Source organism: Dipodomys ordii, unplaced genomic scaffold (assembly GCF_000151885.1).
Source record: "Dipodomys ordii isolate 6190 unplaced genomic scaffold, Dord_2.0 Scaffold213, whole genome shotgun sequence".
NCBI classification, from domain to species: Eukaryota; Metazoa; Chordata; class Mammalia; order Rodentia; family Heteromyidae; genus Dipodomys; species Dipodomys ordii.
The window spans coordinates 102,015-111,654 of record NW_012267429.1 but is presented as its reverse complement, the minus strand read 5'-3'; the positions used below and the strand labels follow the sequence as shown (position 1 = coordinate 111,654).

The window sequence follows — 9,640 nt, the reverse complement described above, 5'->3', positions numbered from 1 at the left end:
GTGTCCCTGTGGCGCTGCCCCGCGGAGCCGTGGGGGCGCGGAGACTGCACCCACAAGGAGGACGCGGGCGTGCGGTGCTCAGGTGAGGGCCCAGGGGCGGCCCCTGGCGCTGGCCTCTCCCGCTCAGTCAGGGCCTCCCACACTAGCCCGAGGCCGGGGTCCTGCCCCGTGCTGCCGCGGGCCTCAAGCCTAGCCGGCTGCCTCCCATCCCACGATTCTGCAGGTCATTGCCGCCTTCCTCCTTCAGTCCCAGAAGGCTGACAGAGGGCTCAGCAGCGCTGCCCCGGGGACCTTTCTATTTGTCCCCAAGACACGGTTTTGTCCGCTTGGATGGTGACAGATTCTTGCTCTCCTTCCCTGTGTCTGCATGGGTGGCAATCTGAGAGGACAGAAGGCCTCACATCACAGCCTTAGATGTTCTCCCTTCCAGCGGTGGGGTCTAGCGCAGATGTGTTCTGTCCTTATGGATATTGTGGCTTCTGTGCCTTGTAGCTGGGATTTCCTTCCTGGTTGGTTTTGTTCCACAAACCTCTCCCTGTGAGTTACTGGCAGTAGTAAATTCCTCCTTTCCAAGATGACTTCATCCAGCCCTGCGGTCACCATGCCCCGGCTTTCCAGGCACACAGGAGATCTCCCCCTCCTCCACAGCCCCTTCCCGGGCTCTTGCGCCTGTTGCTGGGGTCTGGACCCTGCCTGAGATTGCCTGCCTGATACTTGGCTGCCTCCTGGGCCTGGTCTTCCTGATTCTTGGTGCTCAGTGGTGCCAAAGAAGAGCTGTCTGTATGGGTAGGTGGTCTTGATTGGTATGAGTGGGTATTCTTGTGAACAGAGGGTGGGAAAGCAAGTGAGAGATTTAGCTAAAAAACCACTCCCTGTTCTGATCATCACCTGCATTTTCGTCAAATGAGTCTTCTGTGGACTCAGAGAAGCTGGGTGTGGGTATCATTCTGCTACTGGGTTAAGCTGGATGAAGTTTCCCACTTCCAGGGCTCCATCAGATCTGCCATCCAATTCTTGTACTGTTATTCTAGCACAGGGTCTTCCAAGAATGAGTCCAGGGACTCAACCCAGGACACCAGGCCTGTATGTCCAGGGTGGTTGAGGGCCAGTGCAGGAAGTGTGTGTCTCAGCATGCATGGAAAGCTACCTGGTTTAGGAAGGGGTATGCTCAGCTCATGGATTATTTATCGTGGAAGGTTCTGGTGTGTCCTTTGTAGGTTCTGGCATGTCTGCTCACCTGCCCCCCGAGGGTGTCTATGAGGACATTGAAGCTGCTCCTGTGGAGGAGAAAGAAGAAGAGTCCTCAGTGTCCAGATGCCTGGAACAGGAGGATTACGATGATGCAGGAGACCCAGAGGAAGGCCTTGGGGAGCGGCAGGAGGAGGAGGAGGCAGGGCTGAGCCTGGCAGGTATGCACCTGTGCTCTGGGGTCCAGCGCACTCTTCTTGCTTCATTGCCTACACTGAAAGTATCTCAGAGCTGCTTTCCATGTCTGATCTTTATTTTTATCAATGCCCGGGGTTTGGGGCTACTCTGACCCTTTCAGGCTGTCTAGTAAAAGGCAGGGCTCTGCCTTTAGGTTCTTTCAGGACCTAGTGCAGTGTCCCTGCAGCACTTGGCACCGGACGGCTGCTACCAGGAGGATCTTGGAAGTGATGGGCTCCGTGTGAGAAGCAATGTCACTTCACATGACCTACCCACCTTGACCAATTTTGGTCTGAACTGTGCCTTCATTCTGCAGAGGGACAGGAGATGGTGTTGGAACTTGGGGTCTGAGAAATCACCGAGGGCCACACTGAAAATCACTGAGAGGTGTCTCTCTCCTCCAATACAGGTGGGGCTTCTTACAACCTGAGTCCTGATGCTGAGACAGAAGACAGTGGCCATCCTTGGGCCAGCCTGCGATGACCTTGAAGTGACAGAGGGGATATGGGCCTACCTAGAGCTTGTTGTCAAGCCAGGAGATTGGCGGGCTCCTTGTCCCAACTTTCTAAACACATATAGTAGAACGTTCTTTGAACCCATTCTCTTGAGCCCATTCCTTAGGCCTGCCTAGAAACTTTTCAGATTCTACTATAGTCCTTGTTCTGTCTGCACCCCCATTCTCGGCCTGACCTTGGAACGTTGTCCTTCTGTTTGACGTGGATTGCAGGTTCCTGACCATGCTTGTCCTTAGAGTTCTCCGGAGGTCTGGGGGACAGGTGCACAGTGGAGCGTAGAGTTTGACCCTCTTGTCTACTGCATGCTGGGCTTGTGCTGCCTTAGTGCGATGTTCCCAAGAGGCCATCTGAGTCTCAGACTTGTACAGTCTTGATCCCAGCACTTACCCAATGCTTGAGTGTCTGGCAGTGCCTTCGTGCTCACATGCTCATAGACCAACCCTGACCATCATTCAGAACCACCTCCTAACCAATCAATGCTCACATCCTAATTTCCACTTCCATCCAACACTCTGCCCACTGGATACTATTGTCTCCAACCTTCCCTGCCTTGATCAGCCCCTTACGGACACACACAGTAACACGTTCATTTGCGTGCTCGCGCGCGCGTGCACACACACACACGTATATCCATAGAGGACTGATTTTAACTGTATGTGTGTGTGTGTGTGTGTGTGTGTGTGTATAATATTTGTATGGCAGGGTCTGTACTTTAATGACCACAGCCTCACTAGAGCATGTGGGTATGTGCGTCCTTCATCTTTCCTGTGGGATCATTAATAAGTTTACACACTGAGTGCCAGTGGTTCATGCCTGAAATCCTACCTACTCAGGAGGGTTAGATCTAATGATCAAAGTTTGAATTCAGGCTGGGAAGGCAAATCTGTGAGGTTCTTATCTCCAATTAACCATCAAAAAGCTGAAAGGTTTGACTCAAGTGATAGAGTGCTAGCTTTAAGCAAAAAAAAAAAAAAAAAAAAAAAAGCAAGAGCACAAGGCCCCAATTCCAGCTCCATTATTGGTGCCAAAATATGTTTGCAAATCAGTAGAAGTACTCATGGCCTCATAAGGCATGAGTGCTCATGAAATTCTGTTGGATTTGCCTGGTGTTCCACTGTGCTGTTGATCTTTGTTCTCCGTGTGAATGGGCTTTGTGGGGTCCTGGTGCCCAGTGGCCTCTGCTGTCCTTGTGGAGAATGGGCTCCTGAAGCTCTCAGGCAGATGGGCTTTGTGGCGCCCTTGTATAAACCGGGCTCTGCTAGTTCTGGTGGACGATTGGCTACATGGCGGGTGAGAACACAACTACTCTAGGATGATGTTGCCTCCCAGTGTACACTGGGTGCGTAGAATCCGTGGTCTTCCAGCAGTCCACACAACTCTCTACAACCACAGACCTTCATGGAGTTACAGACACTGACGAACACAGGACATGTCAGCTCAGACAAAAGCCCCAGAGTCACTGGCAGAGATTCTGATGGCATAAAAATGTCAGGGTCTGTCCTGCCTGCTCGCCTGTTGTTTCTCCTGGTGTGAGTGCTCAGCCTCAGGCACCTGTGCCCTGTCATTTCCCACACTGACTTGTTTATACTCTCTGTACACCCCAGAGGCCCCTGCATCTTGAGAAGCAGCTCCAGCTCTTTCCTCCAATAAATTAGGAAGTTTTCAAATGCCTGCCCCTTGTTGACTTATTTGCAGAGAATTCTTAGAGATTTGGTGGTGGGTTACGCTCTAGGATTATATGAGAGCTGACGACAGAACCTTGGGCACTGACTTTAGCAAGTGAAGTGTCAGGCCTGGTGGTGTAGGTGAGTGGGCTGCCGATGCAGAACTACGATCCTCCATGTGGAATCAAGTTGACGGGGTGTGTGAATGAGGGGCAGTAGTTCTTGTGATGCCCGGACTGTAGTCTATGCAGGCTCTGATGGGTGGGGGCCACATTTGGTGGACACTGGAGGTGCGGGCCAGATGCCGGGTGTCCTGTGTGGATTAGAAGTTCTGGATCCAGTGATCTCGGTGCTCAGCACCTCTCCAGAGACGCTAGGCAAGACTGTTGGTAAAGACCGAGCACTTCTTCTTGGAACCTGTCTCGGTATGAGGTTTAGGAGGCATGGGTCAGTTTGAATTGTGTGTTTAAGAGTGAAAATGTATATGGGTGAATTGTGTGTGTATGCAAGTGCTCATCTGTGTGTGTATGTGTAAATTATAAATGCATGTGTGTGTATGTGTGTGTGTGTGTGTGTGTGTGTGAATGTGACTGGTGTATTGGACTGTCATGGAACCAGATCTGTGGGAGTTGTGCAGTGAGGACTATAAGCAGATGGGTAGGAATGCGTTAGGACAGGATGGCTGTGAGGGGCTTGGGGTGGTGGTTGAGGATTCAGGCCTTGTGTCACAGGAGCTGGCAGTGGTTCTGGGGTGACTGGAAGGGCTCAGCTGAGAAGGGAAGAGGGCTTGGGGTTCAGGTGGAGGGTCCTTACTGGGCACACAGCCAGTCACAAGAGGAAACTGAGCTACTCCTCACAAGTGAGAAATCAGCAATAGGAGTGAAACTCGAAGGAAGACAAACCAGACAAATACTTGTACTCAAAGTTGCAATTTTGTATCACACAGTGAAACTCTGAGGAAGACAAACCAAATACTGTACTCAAAGTTGCAATTTTGTATCACACAGATTTATTGTTATGACTTTTTTTCTAACATTTTACCTAGTCCAAAATACTAAAATACTGATTTTTCTGGTGTGATGATTTACAACTTGAATACCTGCACTCAGGAGGCTGAAACAGGAGGATTTTGAGTTTGAGGCCGGTTTGGGCTACACAGAGAATACATGACTCAAAACACGAAGACACAAATGATAACAAAAGGAACTTATTAATGTTCCAAGACAGTGACCACAGGGAACACCAGAGGGAGTTGGCTCAGAGGAGCCACTGTACAGCCTAGGGTTAGCGACAGGCCAGAGTCTTGAGGATGTGTCAGGGCCACATGTGTGAAGATGACGTCGACATCTTGACCAGGTCCCTGCCCCGGTGGACAGCTGGACTCTGACCCTGCCTGTCCTTCCTCTACTGGCAGTGTGGAATGGCCACTCCCACACATCCTTGTGGCCATCAGCTGCCCTGTGGGAAGTGGAGACAGATGGCCACACCAAGCCTGGAGGGCAGGTTGTCCAGTCACAAGTTTTTGTCCAATACAAGTCATACTGCTTTTTGGTCTCTCAAGCATTAAACCAGAGGACCAGAGCTGAAAATATTCTTTGACCTTCCTCTCTCCTGTGAGATGGGGGGGGTCAGGGTTTTGCCTTCCCTTCCCCTTTACCCCTCCAGCTGGCAGGAGCCCTGGGGAGCCTTGGCTCAACCAGTCTGCTAGAAACAGTTTGGGATTTGCTCCCTTCGTATGAAATTCTTTCCTATCCAGCAATTGTACACTAAGATACTCCTTGGTTTCCATCTGGTCGCGATCTCTATGAGAAAAATTCAGGTCCATATTAGCATATACACCATAAATCCAGAGATGCCTGCCGGGCACCCCAGACGGCTCTGGAGAGATTCATCAGAGTGGCTCATGCATGCAATTCTGGTTACTCAAGAGGCCGAGATCTGAGGATCATGGTTTGAAGCCAGCCAATATCAGATTTTACCGATACAAAAATTCCCTCTATACATTTTTGTAACATTTGTCCTTATTTTCATTATTCTCAAGACATTTTTTTCTGATTTTATTGTAATTTTCTGAACTTACTGTTTCCATATGAGTGTGTGGTTTAATTTCCACTTGTGAATGTCTGCAATTTCATTTATCTACTGATTTATAACTTCATTCTGTTGCTATAATTCTGCTGCCACTCCATGTGAATTCAGTCTCCTATGAGACTGAGTTCAAGGGCTGTCTGTTCTTATCACACATGCTGGTGCCCGCAGGTAGAGCTTGGAGCCTCCCTCACCGGCTATTCCCAACTCTCCCCTTCCAGTCCAGAGCACCTCCGGTCAGGGTTCAAGTGGGGACAGCCCTGCAATTACCTCTGAAACAATGATCTCAGATCATCAAGGCCCTTCTGACCTCCAAGAGTGGAGGGGTGGAAGCTCATGTCTTCTAAAATGTCACCCTGAGGCGGAGCCAGGTCAGCCTGATCCAGCAAACACAGTGAGAGACACCTACATCCCCACCCCTGGTCCAGTCACTGCTGCCTCTGCTCTGTTTCCCTCTCTTCTTGATTCTTAGTGTTCCCTAGGGAGTGGGACCCTCACACCAGCCTCTCCAGCATGTCTCCCCCATATCCACATACTATACTCTGGGTACAAGGTGCCTGATTGTCTGTGGTCCATCTGGGGGCTTTCCTGTGTCTCCTCTCTTATATTTAATTGCATGTGGTTCATCTGGGAGATTTCCTGTGTCTCGTCTCTTGTATTTGATTGTGTCCTGTCTGGGGACTTTCCTGTGTCTGTCTCTTGTATTTAACACCCTGGACCTGAAGAAGTCCATTTGCTCACCTAATTTCCCACAGCACCCTCTCCAGGAAGGTTACCCAGGCAATTGTTGAGTACACTGACATCTTGCCATGCCTTGCTGTTGGGCTGCCCAGCTAGCTTGAGAATCCTCACATATCTGGAGGAGAGGCACTGCTGTATTTTGCCCCCAGACATAGGGCAGAGGTTTGCCTCATTAAGGATGAAATTTGATTTTGAGGCCTATGGGCTACAAAAATGCTTACTTATTTTGGACCATGAAATAACATTAAATCAATACTATAGGGATTTTGATATCTAATTATTTTTCAGAGTCAGTATCATCTCATTAAGAAAAAATTCTCTGATTAGGAAAAACAAAGCATTGCTGAAGGTTATCTATTGTATCTGAATATATTCCAGGCATTGTTCAAATCTTGAATTGTTTAATCGCTGTTAGATTCTCTGTCATAGTAAAGAAATTGTTGGCAAAAGAATGGAAATGAGCTGACCAATTAACTGAAGTACTTAGGGAGTTTGAAATGTGAAGGGGCCAGTAGTGATTTTGTTTGTGGCGTTAAGGTCCACTTTAAAGGAGCAATTCAAATTAGTTCCTTCTTTGGTTCTTTGCAGTACCTGGTTTCTGAACGCTTACATTCTGAACTTGGCCACTAAGACAAGCCATAGGCCTTTTCTTTTGCATATTGTCTCGTAGATCTCTGTGGTTGTTTTCTGATACTTGAAGAGATGCTTTATCAGCCAGTGTGGGCCTTAGCGCCACACAGAACTGAGTTGGTCGCAGCAAGCTCACTCCTCACCAGCCAGGGCTTTGGAGACATCACCGGGGATGGAGTCTGGACTATGGCGCTGCCTCTCCATGCCGGCGGCCTTCAGACGCTCCGTCCTCACAGGAGGATGTGAGCATGGAAGAGAAGATGAACCCCAGGGCTCAGCATCAGCAGTCATGTGCCAGGTCAGCTGTGGGCTCTCTTGGGGTACCGTGAGCTTGTGGTGTGCCCCTGTCCTTTTCCTCACCCAAACTCAAAACTCTGGTCTTTGAGGGGAAAACAGATAGATCCAAAGGTAGGGTCATGTTACAAAACACCAACTAGTATTTTTCAGAACTGTCACATTCATCAAAAGCAAGGAAGTTTGAGAAATGATCTCAGTCAAGAGAACCTAAGGAAACCATAAACAGCTTGGATGAGGTGTCCAGGAGCATTCAGAAAATGTGAATGGATTGCTGCTTGAGCTGTGGTTATGGGTGGCAGTGGTCTGTTGACTAGTGGCCGTGCTACCCAAGGCGAGATGCTGATGAAGGGGACGTGGGGAGGGGGCAGCTACAGGCCACGCTTCAGAGCAGTATTTATTGAAAGGGAAGCATCCCATCTTCCGGCAAGGGTCTGGTGCACACAGCCCTTGCTTAGCCACCAGCTGGGCACCACAGGACGGAGATCACGGCAGCCCACCCTCAGCATTTCCACAAGACCCGGCATCCTGGAGCCCTTGTTGGCATCACAGATGCCCACAGGGATCTGGTCTTGCCTCAGCTTGGGGACCGGGCCCTTTGGGGACTGTTGCTTCCACTAGGAGGGTAATTGCTCCCCAAAGGCCATTCTGGGATGCCAGGAGCTCTAGTAACCTCCGTGTCTACCCCATGGGAACACCTCCACTTAAAGGTCAGCAGCAAACAAAGGAGACCTGGAACTGGAGGGGCAGCTGTAACCTCCTGGCCACATCACACTTTCTTCTTGAAAGGAGGATATCCTGGGTTTAGAGGGGAGCAGTCAAGACCAGTGTGTCCATACATGTGAGTTGCTCTGTCCCTACAACCCTTCTTTGGTTTGTTTATCCTTTCCCCCCTTCTTTTAAAAGTACTTCTGGTAAGAGATTCGGTTATACCCTGACCTGTTTTAATGTGTGTAAAATGTCACTTCCTCATGTCTCCCCCAGTTTCAGTGTGAAATGTCAGATTCCCAGGGCCCCCTCAGATCTGCTCTGCTCTGCTCTGTCTTGGCTGTGAGCACAAACCTTTGGCTTGGCCTGGGAGGCAGATCAAAATCTCTGAGAGCATGGTGGTTTCCTGTGCAGAGTCACTTATTACAAGGAGCTGGGGCTCAGGTGGTGCAACCAGAGGGATGTTGAGATGCAGCTGAGAAGCTGTGTGTGTGTGTGCGTGTGCACATGTGTGTGCGTATGTGCATGTATTGGAGTGTGTGTGCACATGTGTGTGTGTGTGTGCATATGTGCATGTGTGTGTCTGTGCGGCAAGGCGCTGCCCCAGGCACTATGCACTTGCAGAGAACACTGGCTCACCAGTCTTCACTTTTGCAGGGTCCTGGAGGTTCCCTGGGTGCAGGAAGGGCTCTGTCTCAGCCTCCCTTTGTTGGTGTCCCTGGGAGCCGGGCCGGTGTTCAGGGAGCTCACGCCTCCCAGAGATGTGGCACAGGAAGGGAGAGGACGTGGTGTTTTAACTCCTTTTGGGCCCAGCACCCTCTCTTTGGCCTGAGCCACCCTCCTGCACAAGGAGGCCCTGGAAGTCAGAGTGCTTGGTCAGGTATGTGAGGAGGAAGATGGCTGGTGACCTGAAGATTAGGCAGGGTCCGAGGCTTTGTTAGCATGTCTCCAGCCCTGAAACAGCCTTAACTCACTGAGGGCTTGGGCTCTGCCTGGCCTGGGGACAGGGTAACCAGCTACCCTGGCCACCTCATAGGGTCCAACCTCTCCCTACCTGGGGTGGCTGGGCAGGTATAGGCAGTGGAGATGTCTACAAAGGAGTTGCAGTCAGGTTGATCTAGGGCCTAGGGTGTCAGCCCCAGGAGCTGGCTGAGGACCCCTGGAGACTACTGATCCCATCTCTCCCCTTGCAGAGTCCCTCAAAGGCCTTGGCCACGCAGCTCACCCTCCCCGGGAGCCCCAGCCCTGTGCCAGATTACCAACTTGATGGGGCAGGCACATGTGCTCACAGTGGAGCTACAAGTCTAGAGAGAATATAAAACACACGGAAAAGTAAACTGAGGCCACACCTTCCATGGTGGATGGCTGGAGGGACACTTCTCAGTGAAGACCAGCAGGGGGCGCCATTCTAGGGCTTTTGCAGAGTGGAGAGTTGCCATCTTCCTGGCTCAATTGTGTGCTTTCTGCGGCCACACCGCCCACAGCAAGCACTGCCCATCTCAGGGGCAGGACCCACATGTGCCTGGTCAGCCAGGCCTGGCTGAGGTCCAGTAACCCCGAGGATCTCACCTACAA

At 50.7% G+C, this 9,640-nt stretch overlaps 1 protein-coding gene across 1 annotated transcript in view; it reads left to right on the top strand.

Annotated features, from left to right (window-relative positions):
- LOC106000239 (scavenger receptor cysteine-rich type 1 protein M130-like) overlaps nucleotides 1–1,983 on the top strand; it is a 31,549-nt gene extending 29,566 nt beyond the window's left edge. The window contains exons 18-21 of the mRNA XM_013035486.1: nucleotides 2–82; nucleotides 649–786; nucleotides 1,218–1,409; nucleotides 1,835–1,983. Coding sequence (XP_012890940.1) covers nucleotides 2–82; nucleotides 649–786; nucleotides 1,218–1,409; nucleotides 1,835–1,908 — 485 coding nt within the window. The 3' untranslated portion in view covers nucleotides 1,909–1,983. The remainder of the gene's footprint in view (nucleotide 1; nucleotides 83–648; nucleotides 787–1,217; nucleotides 1,410–1,834) is intronic.
- Nucleotides 1,984–9,640: the final 7,657 nt, after the last annotated feature.